General features: G+C 42.1%; 1 protein-coding gene across 1 annotated transcript in view; it reads left to right on the top strand.

Annotated features, from left to right (window-relative positions):
- The window catches only part of DNAH1 (dynein axonemal heavy chain 1), a 5,225,710-nt gene that overhangs the window by 1,874,018 nt on the left and 3,334,831 nt on the right, over positions 1 to 16,861 (top strand). Inside the window, exon 23 of the mRNA XM_044076389.1 lies at positions 15,200 to 15,321. Within this exon, the coding sequence (XP_043932324.1) occupies positions 15,200 to 15,321 (122 nt within the window). The remainder of the gene's footprint in view (positions 1 to 15,199; positions 15,322 to 16,861) is intronic.

Here is a 16,861-nt window from a genome sequence, read left to right as displayed (position 1 = left end):
CATACTGTGTTCATCATATTGATCAGTGTTGTAGCCTTAGCCTTAACTGTATGAAGTACATCCTGCCAATGATATAACAGCCAGACAGCTTCCAAAGCTTCAGGGTACATTCCACACTCTCAAACTATGAAGCACCTTGAGGTGAGATGACTAAAAGATGAGTCTGAGCACAAAGTCCTTCAGAACTTTACTACCACCAAAGAGTATGCTCCACTGAGGCTTTCAAGAATTGACAATTGGCTTGTGCTTTCCTTTGCTGGGCAGATAAGTTCCCTTTGAGGGAAAATTGTTTTCTTAATTTTGTTGATGTTTTATTATTTTCCTCTTAAGGAAAGCTATTTTAAAGCTAGGAGTGTTGTGTTTTAATGGACTGTCTTGAGACTGTACCATACTTTTAAAAGGAGTGTTCATTTAAAAGTGGTATAAAATAAACTGAAGGTATTTTTTTCTGTGGGGAAATTGTATTTTTTTTTTCTTTTTTTTTACTTTTGTCAGGCTGGCATAGTATTTTAAAGTGCTTTTTACTGTGTTTTTCAGTTAAAAAAGTAACTTTTGTGGACTGGTAGTGCTTACTGGCAGTTGCTTCTTGTCTTCCCAGGAAAGAGGCACCATTTTTGGCTTGACCATGGAACAGATTAGTGACCCCAGTGTTGGTCCTTCTTACAGCCACAGAAAGAAAAATTTAAGTGAACAGCATTAGCTCCCACAGCAGGATAGCAATTTGCTTCGGCCACAGGTGGGTGACTCTGCTGTGGCCATTTTTTGTATCTCAGACCACTCATCTTTTACCCTGGATCCATCTGGTGTAGCATCTACTGCATCTATGGACTGGAGTTCAGCCATATCCATGCTGCTTTTGGAGTCCCCCCATGAGCAAGGGAGAGCCACTCTTGTCGGTCTTGGGAGAGGGAACAGAGAAGATTTCCCTGTTGTCTTAAAATGCTGTGCCCATCCCTGGGGAAGCTGCTGTTGCCATAAGTATCACAGCTGGCCCCATTTTTCTTGTTAAAAAGAAACATAAAACCAAGTATGTATCTACTCCTCCTCAGTTTTCTTTGGATCGTAGTAGTTTACTGGGTCTGGCTCAAAGTTTAATTCAGTTTATTGATCCTTCTTGTAAAGTGGTTTCTGGTAAATGGAGGAAGGATTCCTCTTTTCCCAAAGTGATTCAAGATTCTGAATCTGAACAGGAATATGCAGAGATGGATGCAGGGTTTTTTCGTCAGATTTCTGATTTAGACTCACAGAAGAGGTCAGTTTCTTATTCTCCTTGTGGGGGGTTCTCTTTCCCTTAGATTGTTGCTAGAATGTGCCAATATCTTCTGTAAGAGAACACTCAGAAAATACTATGAGTTGTTACAGAAGGATTTTCCAGAACCTGCACCCATTCCTCCTATTCTGTCTGCTTTAGAGGATGTGTGTATGTTTGTGTGTGTGTGTGTGTGGGGGGGTATGTGTGTTACCACCTGCGATTTTCCAAATAGTCAACTAGCTACCCCTAAAATGGCAGATGGGATGCATAAAGTTCCTCAGTCTTTAACATTTTTAGACACTATTCCTAAACCTGTCCAAACAGCTATAACTTTAGTTGATCCCACTGCTGCTAAGCACTTAGTTAATTCCAGTCCAACTCTTTCTGATAAGGATGGGAAAATTATTGATGGGTACTTAGAAAAAAAATGTATAATTCTGCAACTCTGATTTTCAGAATTTTGAGTTGTAGGGTTCTTATGTCAAAAGTTGTCCTGGCAAATTGTGAAAGTATGAGGAATATTTTATTTGCAGTTTCTTCTTGTGAGGAAAAATCTGTTTTAAATAACTTAGTTTATTCTATTGCATAGGTGACTACTCATTACCTACAATGTGTGTATCACTATTGATACTTCTTGCAAGGCTATGACCACTGGTACTTGAAGAATTCTGTGCTTCCTTTTGTTGGTTCCTTCTTGTTATTTACATTTGCATGCAGGCACACCACAGTGTGTTAACTCTTGGTATGAACAGCTACTTTTAAATACTGGATTGTACTAAGTACACTAAATACACAGAGGCAAACTGCTTCAGTAAACTGCTTTAGTTAGTACAACATTTCTGTTACATTTGACTTTTGGTTCTACAAACACGCAACACATATGCTGTCAGCTCTCTATAGCAAATTCCCAAAGTCTGTTTAAGTGTAGCAAAAGAACATAGTGGAATCTAGGATATCCAAAAACAAAGTCCAGCAAACAAAAAGATGCCCAATGCTGAGAGTAAGAACACTTTAATTCCAAAAAACAGATGAAAATAAAAACAGGTAAGCGCTTTCACGATTGCTCGCTTCTTCAGACCTTAACAAACAGTATGAAAAAAACAGGCCTTTAAATACAAAAAACTTCCAGTTAATTAAAACCAATTAAAACTGTTGGGTGTTGACACTTATCAGTGAACTAAGCCTCTCTTCTTTAGTATAGGCTTTAAAGCAACAGCACTATTCAAACCAGGTGGCACATATGCTTTAAAGTTGACAATCCATTTTAACTCAGCAAATTCCGACTCATTACTCAAATCTCCTTCCCTTAAAGTTTCATTTAATTTCTGTAGTACCAAGAACTTAAAGCTGTGACATACCAGCTTCAGATGCATGTTTCGCTAATGCATTTGTTAATTTATTATTTCGTATATCACTCTGATGCTGCAGAATCCTGTCGTTAAACATACGATTTGCCTTTCCTATGTAATATGAATCACATACATTACACTTAGCCATATAGACCAAACATGTATCTGAAGATGGTTTGAGTCACAGCTTTAAGTTCTTGGTACTACAGAAATTAAATGAAAGTTTAAGGGAAGGAGATTTGAGTAATGAGACTGAATTCTTTCAAAAGGATGTTGTTTGTTACTCTAGATGTGAAATCACTGTTTACTGTGATACCCAATGAGGATGGGATTGAGCGGGTAAGATGTTTCTTGATTAAAGAAGGTGGCTTCTCTAACTCTAAGGTTAGCATGATCTGTGCCCTGCTAGAGCTGATATTAGAGAATAATTTGTTTCTCTTTGAGTCAGAATACTTTCTACAAGTTGTAGGGGTAGCAATGGGCACAGCATGTGCCAACACGTATGCGAGCTTGGTTTTAGCCAGTTGGGAGCTAGAATGTGTCTTCAGCAAAGATCTATATAAAGCACATGTCATGTTTTATAGGCGATTTGTGGATGACATCTTTTTTGTATGGGATGGTGCTATGGATGAGGTTCAAGCCTTTGTGGACATGTTAGAGACTTCAACTAATTATTTGTCTTTTTTTCTGCACCGCTCTGTTGACATCATTGAGTCAAAAGACACAACAGCAACTGTGAGCAAAGATATGTTAGGTAACATGTCCACTAAAATGTATAGGAAACCATGCAGGAGAAATAACAGATTACATCGTTCTAGTATGCATCCATCCCATGTTACTAGGAACGTGGTTAAAAATCAGGTTCTTAAGTGCATGAGATTGCATACTAATGCTGACTCTTTAGAGCAAGCTTTAACAGTGCTAAAGGCAGATCTATTGAAGAGGGGCTATAAGGGCAGTGAGATAGATAAGGAAATTTGAGAACTGAACACATCGGTTGGTGTCAAAGTAAAACCTTACTTCTCTGACAGCTCCTAAAGTATAGTGAGGGACACAGAGGCTAACAGCAACAAGGGTGTAAATAAGGTCTGTTTGACCTTTTCAGCAGAGGTTAATAAAGTGTGTGAAATCATAAAGAAAAATTGGTCTATCATGTTGACTGATCCCTCTGTCAGTGAACATATAGAACAATTTCCTAAGTTTTGTTTTAAAAATACCAAGAACTTAAAACAGCGACTCTGTTATACACACACACTGAACCATATAGGCACCTTACCTCCCAGTGTAAGGGCACTCATGCATGCCGGTCTTGCAAGGCATGCAGTTATATGTGGTCTGCACACTTGATTATGCATCCATTAAGTATGGAACCTATGCATCTGTCCTTTTATGCAGATTGTTGTACAAAAAATTTGGTCTATATGGCTAAGTGCAATGTATGTGATTCATATTACATAGGAAAGACAAATCGTATGTTTAAGGACAGGATTCTGCAGCATCAGAGTGATATACAAAATAATAAATTAACAAATGCATTAGCAAAACATGTATCTGAAGATGGTATGAGTCACAGCTTTAAGTTCTTGGTACTACAAAAATTAAATGAAAGTTTAAGGGAAGGAGATTTGAGTAATGAGACTGAATTTGCTGAGTTAAAATGGATTGTCAACTTTAAAGCATATGTGCCACCTGGTTTGAATAGTGCTGTTGCTTTAAAGCCTCTCCCAAAGAAGAGAGGCTTAGTTCACTGATAAGTGTCAACACCCAACAGTTTTAATTAGTTTTAATTAACTGGAAGTTTTTTGTATTTAAAGGCCTGTTTTTTCGTACTGTTTGTTAAGGTTTGAAGAAGCGAGCAATCGTGAAAGCGCTTTCCTGTTTTTATTTGTTTTTATCTGTTTTTTGGAATTAAAAGTGTTCTTACTCTCAGCATTGGGCATCTTTTTGTTTGCTAAAGTCTGTTTAAACATAGTTACATTTATACCAGAAGATCTGGTATTTTTCTCATAGTCTGATTACAGTTCTTTCTTTGTATAACAGTTTTTCTTTGTTCTTCTAATTTATGATTTGTCCTTGATTTAAGCTCGGTGGTCCAAGGAAACTCAGTTATCTGAAACGTGGTGTTCCAGCACTATCTGATGTTCCAACTTTATCTTAGTAGATGTTACTTTGCTGATGTCCTTCTAGCTGCCATCTGCACAGTTATTTTTACAGACTTTGTTTTTCAATGACATACTCTTTTGTATGAATACCAAACTATAACTATGCTATGCCAGCACACTTACTGCTTCATATTTTTCAGCATTTTACACTATTTCTAAATTAACCCTTTATATTTCATATTATTCTTGCAGCTTTTATTCAAACTAATAATCATGCTAGCAGTAGTTTGAAAAGATAGTATATACTATATCGAACAGAATATTCTTTCAGTACTGTTTTAAGGGGGTTTGCATGGCTGCATTCTCAGAGTCTCCCAGATGATGTTAAAATTGAGATTTTTAATTTTCCCTTGGATAGGGAGATGTGCATCCTTTTTTCTCATTTATTTATTTATTTATTTTTATTTTACATTTGTTGACCGGGATAGTCTAACTGGATTTATGTCCATTTTCAGTAGAGTTCTGGGGAGATAAGCTCCAAGAGATTACTAGACTACTAACATACAGGTACTAGTTGTTATACAGTTAAATACTACAAATTTTAAACAGTTCAGGAATCTTCACAGTTTATACAAAAAACATGTTACAAGCATTAGATAAGATATTTTAGACTTTATGTACAAGACTTCATTAGTAACTAGAAAGCAATTGTTAAACAAATACATACTTCATATTTCAACAGTTCAGCAATGCTCACAGTTTAAACAATACTTGTTGCCTGCCTTAGGTAGGATGCTTTAGAATTATATGCAGAAGAATTTAACTAGGTTTTTTAAATTATCTCTATTATGATAAGATATGATGTTAAGTTGTCAATCTCGCCTTCATTCTTGCTTGATGGGTTCGGAGCCGATCCCTCGGCTCCGACTCGGCACTTGCTTTAGCTCGAGAACTCCTTTTACCAGCTCGAGGCAGCCCCATATCCCATGATGCAAGGCAGGAAGTACCCAGATCTCGTTTGCCGCTTCGCTTGGGAGGTCTTCTCTTTATCAGCTCCTGGTAAGTAATTCACTTTTGTGACATTTAAGCCCCTTTTAGTTAAAAACTATTTTGTTTTGATAGTTTAACTCTAAATTTAACTTTTTCTGACAGAATTCCCTGTCTCTTTTAAATTTTTTTAGTCAGTTAGTTTCCCTATCCCATCCCCCCCCTGTTAGGGTGTGTGTGTTGGTGTTTTTTACTAAATACCTTTTGGTATTAGTTTAATTTACTTGGACTGGTGTGTGTGTGTTGTGTTAGGGCACCATGTCTAAAGAGAGGGTTTCAGGTTTTAAGAAGTGTGACTCGTGCTGTCAGAAGATGTCTCTGACAGACGGTCACACTTCTTGCCTGTACTGTTTGGGCCCTCTTCACCTGCAGGACTCCTGTGCTATTTGTCACCCTTCAGCCAGAGAGTCCTGCAGGAGAGACGAATAAGTTGATTCTCAGGGGCCTTCTTAAGCCGGAGGGCTCTCCGGCTAAGTCGGCCCCTCAAAAGTCAACTAAATCTGCCAAGACCCAGGCTTCTGTTTCTAAGCCTGTGGCCTCGGCTCCGACTCGTATAGAGTCGAGATCGGCTCTGGCTGGAGCCGATTCTGGATCCACTAAGCTTTCGGCTCCGATGGCTATCGGTGCCGAATCTGCTTTGACCACTGTGGGGTCGGTTCCTACCGGCTCCGACACCCACGTGGCACGGGCATCGGTGTCGGCTCCGATCGGTTCCGACACCCATGTGGCACAGGCATCGGTGTCGGCTCCGATCGGCTCCGACACCGTTACTTTGGTGGCTGTATCGGCTCCGGCTGGAGCCGATACATCGAGACGTTCTGCCGGCTCCGAGAAATCGGTGCCGACAGGATCAGTAATATCGGCTCCGATGGCCCATTCCAGGAAGAGGTCGAGGTCTCCTTCCTTGGAGCCGATACTTTCGGCTCCGGCCTCGCCTCTTCTATCGGAGCGGAGCCATGGGAGCCGATCTTCAAGGTCATCCAGGTTGTCAGATCATGACCTCGAGAGAGTGGTCAGTAGATTGCTCAAGTCACAGGTACTGGCCCAAATGCTACACAGTCCGTCTCAGCAGACGACTGTTGGTCCACACCCCGTTACAGTTCCTCCTTCAACTCTACCCCAGAGCTTGGAGTTGGAGTCTTCGGCTTTGGTAACTGCTACGGTTGGAGGACGGATACCCCTTCTGTTCCTTCAGCCCCTACTCTTATCTCCTCTTCCTTAGAGGGATTCGGGGTCGGGCTTCCATGGTCTCCTCCGAGGGTGAGTGGCATCGGACCCTTGTCCGAGCCCGCTCTTCCCCTTGGAGCCTCGGCCTTGGTGAGCTCGGCTCCGACATCTGCCTCGGAGACTTCCTTCGGTGGCCCTGGAGTTCCTAGCTCTTGGAGCGGGCCTCTCGGACCTGCCTGGGAGGGAGCATTCGAGGTGATGAAGAGTGTACTGGCCACTAGTATCAGTCAGCAGTCTCTTCCCGTAGCTCCTCCCTCTATTGTACCTGTTGACATCTCTGCCACTTCTCTTGCTACAGGACCCAGAGGTCCTCCGCCTCAGGTTTCCCCATTGGGAATTTCCCCTCTTCCGAGGATTCTCCTGATGTTTCGGGAGATCCTCCTAGGTAGAGGAGTTGTAAGAGGAAGCATGTAGACTCCCCGAGTCTGTCACTTCGGATACTGACTTTGATGAGTCAGAGGGATCCCCTAGATCCCCTCTGAGGATGTCTCCTTCTCAGACATCCTAGAACTTCTGAAACAGAGGGAAACTGGCCCACCAACAATCCCTCTGAGGATGAGTCAGTATACCTAGAGGCGTTTGGATCTCGGCCCTCCACCTCCTGGGTGTCTCCGCCTTTCGACCCCTGATGCAGGTTATTGCTCGAAGGCGTGACAGCTCCTGACTCTGTAGAGCCAGTCCCTAGGAGGCCTTCTAAATTTATAACTGCCCCTAGTGACAAACAATTCCTTACCGAGGGTGTCCCGCTGATGCCATGGTGGTGGCTGCGGCCACCAAAAGGAACTTGCAGATCCTTCTGTGCCCGTCCATCCTCCTAATAAGGACTCTAGGACCATGGATAGGTATGGCAAGCGGATGTTTTCCTCAGCGACCTTTGCTATGCGTTCGCTGAATTATCTTTGTCACTTCACCAGACTCCAGAGAGATATCCTGAAGGAGCTGGGAGAAGTAGTTCAGGATCCTACAGCTGCAGGGGCCCAAGAAAAGATTGCTTCGCAGCTAGGAACCCTCAATTCCATTGCTAACTCCTCCATGCGGCTAATATCTTATGCTGCTGATGGAGCGAGTAGAGCCGCAGGCACAGGTGTGGCTCTTAGACGCCAAGCCTGGATGCGGCTATGTGATTTTGCGGATCCCTTTAAGGCGTCCTTCACAAATTCTCCCTTTGATGGGTCAGCTTTGTTTGGCCCTCAGGTGAAGGAAACCTTGACCAGGTGTGAGCAGGACGGCAAGACTCTTTCTGCTGTTGGAGTCCGTTTTTCCACCCCTTCTAGGCCTTATCCCAAAGGACAGAAGGGTGGGAAGATGTGGTTCCGTAAATCCCAAGGAGTCACGCCGGATTCACGTGGTCAGTTTACCCCTAGAGGCAGAGGGGTAACAACAACAGACGCTCTAGAGGCAGAGGGGTCCAAGAACCAGGGCCACAGGGAGTCTCGTCTTGAGAAGCCCTTTCAGCATCCCTGAGGTGTTGCCCGGCTGTCCCTCCTTGGAGGCAGTCGGGGGAAGATTATCACTGTACCCAGAAGCCTGGCATTCCCTCACTCAAGACAGATGGGTACAGTCGATTATATCCAAGGGTTACATAATTCCTTTCGAGGAAAGTCCCTTCCCCTCAAGTTCCCTTCCAGATGTACCACCCGGTCTAAGGGACATTGCAGAGTCAGAAATCGCAAAACTACTGCAAAAAAGAGCCATTCAGCCAGTTATAATAGACCATTCAGAGCCCGGAATCTACTCAAGGTTCTTTTTGGTCCCCAAAAAAGACGGGAGACTGGAGACCAATATTGGATCTCAGCAGACTCAACAAGTCTGTCAGGAAGACAAGATTCCGAATGGTCACTCTTCAGTCAATTCTGCCCTTCTTACAGAAGGACAACTGGATGTGCTCAATAGATCTTCAGGATGCGTACTATCACATCAAAATTCACAGACGCTCCAGGAGATTTCTCCGCTTTCGGCTGGGGTCCAGTCATTTCCAGTTCAGAGCCCTGCCCTTTGGTCTCACTACAGCCCCCAGGGTGTTCACCAAATGCATGGCAGTGGTCACGGCTCACCTGAGACGTCAAGGATTCCAGGTGTTTCCGTATCTCGACGACTGGCTCCTGTCAGCCACCACCAGGCATCAGCTTATACAAGCCAGGGATTACACAATAGACCTTTGTTCTCATTTAGGCATCTCAATCAACTTCGAAAAGTCATCCTTATCGCCCTGCCAGTCTATTACCTTCATAGGCGCAAACTTAGACACTGTTCGGATGTCAGCTACCCTTACAGAACAAAGAGTTTCAGACATTCAGACTCATGTCAGGATCATTCTGGCCAGCAAGAAAGTACAGGCCAGAATGGTTCTAAAGGTATTAGGTCTCATGGCTGCGGCCATTACTCTTCTTCCCTGGCTCGATTCTACATGCGCCTCCTTCAGTGGATGCTGTTCACACAGTGGTCATACCAGCAACTCCCTATGCGTCACCAGATTCTGGTGACACAGACATGCAAAGAACATCTTGCTTGGTGGATCACATCGTCTCAGGTTCACCAAGGCAGGTGCTTTGTACCCCCGTCCCCGATAGCCACTGTCACCACGGATGCCTCCCTGATCGGGTGGGGGGGTCATTATCAGGGCAGGATGGTTCATGGGACGTGGCAACCGTTCGAGTACCATCTGCACATAAATGTCCTGGAGATGAGAGCAGTGCTTTTAACGTTGCAAGCCCTCAACGACTTTCTTCCCGTAGGGACAATTGCAGTCCACACAGACAACATGTCTGTAGTTTGGTATATCAACAAACAGGGCGGAACCAAGTCCTACCCCTTGTGTCGAGAAGCGCTCAGACTATGGCAATGGGCGATCTCCTCTCATCGGTTTCTGGTAGCAACGCATATCCCTGGGAAAACCAACATTATAGCGGACAGATTGAGCAGAGCTATTCTCATGCCTCACGAGTGGTCTCTCAAGCAATCCATAGCGGAAGAGATTTTTCTGGAATGGGGTCGTCCATGTTGCGATCTTTTGCTACTCCCCAAAACAGCAAATGTCCAGACTTCTTCAGCCTCTTCCCTCTATCAGGCCATCCCCAGAGACGCTCTGACCCAGGATTGGCCCCAGGGACTTCTTTATGCCTTCCCCCATTTCCTCTGATCCCTCAGGTGATCCAGAAAGCTACCGCTTTGAGAGCCAAATTGATTCTCATTGCCCCTTACTGGCCTCGACAAGTTTGGTTCCGTTCCTCCATCATCACCTTTTGGTGCAGCCGTGGCATCTGGACCCAGTGCCAGATCTACTGATTCACCAATCCGGTCAGCTGCACCGGTCAATCCCTTCTCTCAACCTCACAGCATGGTTGCTCCACTTCCTTCCCTAGCCAGGCTTCCTTTGATCTCTAACCCAGTTAGAGATATCATAGTAGCTTCACTAAAATCCTCTACCAGGAGGATTTACACGAGCAAATGGAAACGTTTCTCTTATTGGGCTAAGGCCCAAAATATTGATCCTTTTACTGCCCCTGTTCAGGCAGTTCTGGACTTCTTAGCAGAGATTTTTCATGCAGGCTCCTCTTCTTCCACAGTCAGAGTTCAGTTGGCTGCTATTTCTAATTTTCATGTTGGGATAGCAGATCATAATATTATGTCCCATAGGCTCTGCAGGGCCTTCTTGAAAGGAATTTTCCTACTAAAGCCTCCAATCAGGAATCCTCCTCCTCAGTGGGATCTAAATTTAGTGCTGACATCCTTGATTCTTCCCCCCTTCGAGCCAGCTGCTTCTTGTTCCCTGAAATATCTTTCTTGGAAAACTTTATTCCTAGTGGCTATTACATCTGTCAGGAGGGTGTCTGAACTTCATGCTCTTTCGGTTCGACCCCCCTATTTGATTTTTCACAAAGACAGAGTATCTTTGAGAACTAATCCATCATTTTTACCTAAGGTCGCTTCAAAAAACAATCTGAATCAATCCATTGATCTCCCTGTATTTTTTCCTAACTATTCAGATAGAGCTGAACAAAAGCTACATTATCTTGACGTCCACCGTCAGCTTAGATATTATTTGGACAGAACAAAAAAATTTAGGAAATCTGATCAACTTTTTGTTTCCTATGCGGATAATAAAAAAGGCCTTCCTGTTTCTAAAGTGACTTTGTCCAGATGGCTTTCTTCGGTCATCACTGAAATTTATACGATCAGGGGAAAACAGCTGTGCTCAAAACCTAAAGCACATTCAACTAGGAGTTTAGCTACTTCTACAGCTTTTCAAGCTAGACTGCCTTTGGACACTATTTGTGCAGCGGCCACTTGGGCCACTCCTCACACTTTTGTTTCCCATTACAAATTGGACTTGGCCTCCAGGGACAGAGCCAGTTTTGGCTCTACAGTCCTCAAGAGTTTGTTCCATTGAGCCACCCAGGATAGAGGTGCTAGGGACGGTCTCCCATCAAGCAAGGATGAAGGCGAGATTGACAACTTGACATTAAGAAGTTATGTTCCTACCATAACGTTCCATGTTAGTTGTCTTCTCGCCTTCTTTCTTGCGACCCTCCCTCCTTCCCCCTGGCCTGGACAGACCTTGTATAAGAAACTATTATGCTAAAGACCATTATAACCTGGTCCTTTTTCCATCTGTAAGTTTCTTCTTCCTTTGGGAAGTATTTTTATGCTTGGTGTTATTGCCCTTTTGTCAACAAACGAGATCTGGGTACTTCCTGCCTTGCATCATGGGATATGGGGCTGCCTCGAGCTGGTAAAAGGAGTTCTCGAGCTAAAGCAAGTGCCGAGTCGGAGCCGAGGGATCGGCTCCGAACCCATCAAGCAAGAAAGAAGGCGAGAGAAGACAACTAACATGGAACGTTATGGTAGGAACATAACTTCTTATTTTTGCCAAGGATAGGCCTTGATCTAAAAAGACACAGATAGAGCAGGAATTAGGTCTTAAGGGAGGGTATTTGGGATATAGTATGAGATTAGTCTGGATTTGTACAGGGACATAACCAATGGGTTTTAAGATAGAGTTTCAGACTGTGTTTAAAAAGTGTAAATGAAGACAGTGATGTAAGTTCATGGGGGATTTGGTTCCAATACTTTCCAACTGCATTTGAGAACAAAGCATCCTTATACTGTAAATCCTATATTTCTTACAACTAAGAAAGTACTTGTTTATTTTAATTATTTAACACATGCAACAGTCACTGAAAAGACTCCCTCCACATTTAAAGTATCCCGACTGCACACTACACAAAACTGTTTTACTATATATAATGTGCAGTTTATATTATGAAATGTTTTATATAAGCACTAATAATAACAAAACTGTGTTACCTACAGTTAGTTTTCCCCATTTTAGTGTCCTTCTAACCATTATTCCTTTTATTCACTAATTCCATAGTTGCAGTTATTCTTCCTCTTCATCTCCATCTCCCAGCACAAGTCTGGTTCAAGTCCAAGGTACTGCTGATTCTCCTAATTGACTCCTGTTTTTTTTTTCTGTCTCTCAAGCATTTTCCTTTAGCACACTGGAAAATGTTTCACTGGCAAGGTCTTACTCTGAACCTTACCCGCAGAAGAATAAGAAGCAGAGTTTGCATATGCTTGCTGACTCACCTTTTGTTGCATAAACGTTTTTATTTCATCCTTATCCTGTTCTGCCTTAAAAAAGACTTTAATCCTCCAGGAAAAAATACGACTGGATATGACAGATTTCATCTCACACTTGCCTATTGACATCCCCTAATTGCTGAGATAGTATTTGCTTCTTTTCATCTTGGTGTACAATGAATAATCATTTTCTACAAATGCTATGCTGTCTGCAGTTTTTAATACTTTGCTCCTCTGCCACAGTTTTGTCAGGAACAACTTTTTCTGCTGGCATGATTACATCTTTACTAATGTAGGTCTTGACTGCTTTCTTGTGGCCAGGTTTGGAGCATGCAATCAATTTGCCCTTTTTCAGATAACAAATTTTGCTGTGGAACACCAGTCCAGTTGCTTATTTGTGCTTTCATAAAATGAATACAGCCTGTTCCTCCAGTTGCTTATATATGCTGTCATAAAATTAATACAGCCTGTTCCTGCCAGTTTCTCTGGTTCAGCAGAAAATATCAGTTTGTCTCTGCATGCTCTGTCTTCTAACTCTACTATTTTTTTTAAACAGTTCTGTAGAAACCTCATATTCAATCAGCTTTTTCTTCATGTCAACCTCTGATTTTTCAGGTTTATCAGTCCTTCTAAATGGCCAGTTAAAGATTCTTCTATTTTGTTCAGCCTTTTGTTGTTTGAATCAATATATTCCTTTAATGTTTCATTTGTTTTAATCACCTCTGACTATGTTTGATTTATATTTTCCTCTAAATTACAGGAAGCCATCTCTTGAACTAAAGCTGAAGCTTGAACAGCTTTCTGCTGAACAGCTGCAGAATCATTCCCAGACAATGTTTTTTCTTAACCATTTCTGGTTGATATTCTTTCAAGTTTTCCAAATGTCTTCTTTGTTGACATCCAGGCAGGGTATTTATTGGCCAGTAACTGAATTTTACCAAAAATACTTATCAGTGACACTCCATGGTTCAGTTTCTGTTTTCACACTGGAGAGCTGAAGTTATACTTTTGATCAGTGTAGAGCCATCTTGGAAGTCCTAAATTGCTTATTTCTTGTGAAGGTAAGGAAAAGGGACATTTTGTGTCAAAACAGATTGTTTTCAAATGGTTGTCTAAGGCTATTATCTTTTGTTATACTTACCACAGCAAAACCATTCCAAGCAGTCAAGGCCCACTCTGTCAAGGCCTTGACTTCATCTATGGCTTTTTCTGATAAGGATTGGTTTCAGGAAGTATTCTAGAAATGGCTACTTGTTCCTCTTTACATATTTTTACTAAACATGCTAAGCTTGATTCCTTCTGTAGGTCCAGATCAAGCTTTGCTAAAACCATTCTCCTGGGGCTCCTAGAATTGTCTCCTTCCACCTCTCAGATGTAGTTAGATAAGATAATCTACTCATATAGCTAAGGTTACTGCAACCGAGATCAATGTGATGAGCATAGTACAGTTCTGTAAGTTAAACTTACCATAACAGTAGATGTTCAAGTGGTCACTGCTAGAGTGGCCACTCCCTCATTCCATCACCCATGTTTTGTTGCACTTTTTATGCCTTGGTGTGGACATATAATTTTTGTTGCTTCTAGCATTGCCCTTTCATGCACACCCTCCCTCTCTGTGATGGCAGGAAGGCTGTGATGGGCTTTTTTCCCCAAATTGTCTTTTTGTCAGTTCAGCTCAAGCTACCTGACAGTTTGGGTACATGGAATGCACTGAAGCTTTTGAAAACTGGACAGCTGTTAAATCCATGTCAGGATTATAACCCGTATAGCTGAGGCTAAGGCTACTGCAGTAGTGACTATTCGAACATCTACTGTTATGGTAAGTTTAACTTGCACAACTGTACTGTCCAAATACTGCTTGGGAGTCTACACAGATATTATGATTTATTCTCACAGTGGTGATCCCTGAAGAAAATAATACAAGTGTGTAATGTGGTTTACTATCAAAATTTCAAAACAATGTCAAAAAAACAATCTAGGAACCAGTTTTAACATGGGTTGAGATAGGTGTTCAGTGTTATTCCGAACTACAAACAACCCACCTACCTCGACCCATGTTAAAACCTGTTCCTAGATTGTTTTTTTTACATCAATATTACCGTTTTCGAACTTCCGTGTTCGACGATAGTACAGTCGACGGAGTTTGTTTCGAAATTTTGATAGTAAACCGTGTAAGGTATCTAATATACTGGCCATTTAGGAGAGGTGATAATAATGGTTAAGTAGCACTCCTTCCACCCATCTAAGGAGGTTATAATTTGCAGTGATGATAGTTGTTTTTTAATCTATTTTTTTACAGCTTTTTTAGATTATTTAATTTCCCTGTGAGGGTGAAAGAGGACCTGGAGAACAGAAGAACCTCCTATTAGCATTGACTGTATGTGAATGTGCTTTCCACAGATCAGTCTCACTTGGACTGTTAGAGGGGGACTAGCATTAATCCTAGTAAAGAATAAGGATACAGTCATTGAAAACTGTCTGGGAATAAAGAACAGGTGGTTGAACACAAATGTTATGATTTGCTGTTACGCTGACATTTCCTTGAAGATCTTTTATCATGGTAAGTATCTTTCACACTGTTCTTTTCATCTTTTATTTTGTGGGACCTACCTTACCAAATCACTTCTGCTATTTCTTAGGTGATCTCACTTTGCCCTGAACCCAGATTGCTGGAAAATTTGAGAGAGTGCAATAAACTGCTGGAAATGGTGCAAAAAGGGCTCAGTGAATATCTGGAAACAAAAAGAGGGTCCTTTCCAAGGTAAAAAAAACACTGTTATTCTGCATTACTCTTATTAGTTGTAATACAGCTAACATCAAAGAACAAATCAAAAGAATATACATGCATACATTAAAAACAAAGTATGGTGCTCTTTAGATTGCTCTGTACCTTTTCAATGAGGATTAGCTTGTCCAAGCAGCATTCTATTTTTGCCAAAGTGGAACTGAGTCTAAGTGCTTCTGATAAGCAAAGAATGCCTAGTATTTAGGTTCACATAGAAGTTCAAACATTATCTACTCTGTTACTGCTTTTCCTAGAGCTAAGCAATGTTGTTTTTTACTCTGTGTAGTAATTCTGCTGCAAGATATTATGGTTTATATAGACAGCTGAAAATGTCTTTTTATGTATTTGGAGCTGTGGATCGTCTTATCTCTGTATTGTAAATCATACCTTCATACTTGTCTAGCAAGAATCTAGGGATCCTAGCTTTTTATGCATAAAGGAATCAGACAGCATTTTAAGAAATAATGGCAGGCTACTTGTAATATGATTAAACTAGTCATTGCAGTACAGTATTTTAGTGTAATAAGAATGGTAGGCTGTGTATGCTAGTGAACTAAGCAGCCTTCTTTATGGCTTTTGTTTAAGGATGTATAACTGAAATGTAAACAAAGCATGCTATGCATGCATGTATGCCAGGCAATTCTCAGATCTGCTCGGAGTTAGTGCAGAATGGCACAAAATACACTGAACCAACCAATATAGCCAACATCCTAGCAGACAGGTTCAGTGCAAGCATCACCCCCAAAAGGGCCCATAACTATACCAGAAGAATGTAGTGCCCCTGAAATCAGACACTCAGGTTAAAACAGCCTTCTCCAAAGCCAAAAATACAGCATCAATGGGACCGGATGGTGTCCCAGGCTGTGTCCTACATGAGCTCAAAGATGAACTAACCCCTCATCTAAACACACTGTTTAAAATCAGCCTCTCCACAGGCTACGTGCCCACAGAGTGGTGCACAGCAACAGTTATTCCGCTCCACAAAGGTGGAGCCACAACAGGCCCCGGGAACTATTGCTCTATAAGCCTGACAAGCTTGGTCAGCAAAACTATGGAGCACATCATCATGGATCTCATTAACAGAGATATTGGAAACCTCCAAACACTGGACCCTACCCAGTTCAGCTTTGTTAAGGGCAGATCATGCCTCCTAAACCTGGTGGACATCTTTGAGACCTTTAACAACGCTATAGATGAGAGAAAGGTGGTCCACACAGCCTACCTAGACCTCACAAAGGCCTTCGACACCATTTCCCACTCAGGTATTATAGACAAGCTCACCGGCCTGAACATAAACCCCTACTTCATGAGATGGGTTGCCAACTTGCTCACGGACAGAATCCTCATGGTAAGAGTTGCTGGAGCTAGGTCTGACTCTAAACCAGTTACAAGTGGCATTCCCCAGGGCTCAATCTAGGACCCCTCCTGTTTGGCATATACTTCTCAGAGATGCAGGCAAGCACAGGAGGACTATGGCTGACCAAGTTCACAGACGACTGCAAACTAGGGGCTATAA

The sequence above is a fragment of the Protopterus annectens genome, chromosome 7.part0 (assembly GCF_019279795.1).
Source record: "Protopterus annectens isolate FY-2018-M chromosome 7.part0, PAN1.0, whole genome shotgun sequence".
Classification (NCBI taxonomy): Eukaryota; Metazoa; Chordata; order Ceratodontiformes; family Protopteridae; genus Protopterus; species Protopterus annectens.
Note: the sequence above shows the minus strand (reverse complement) of the source record. Positions and strands in the feature narration are given on the sequence as shown.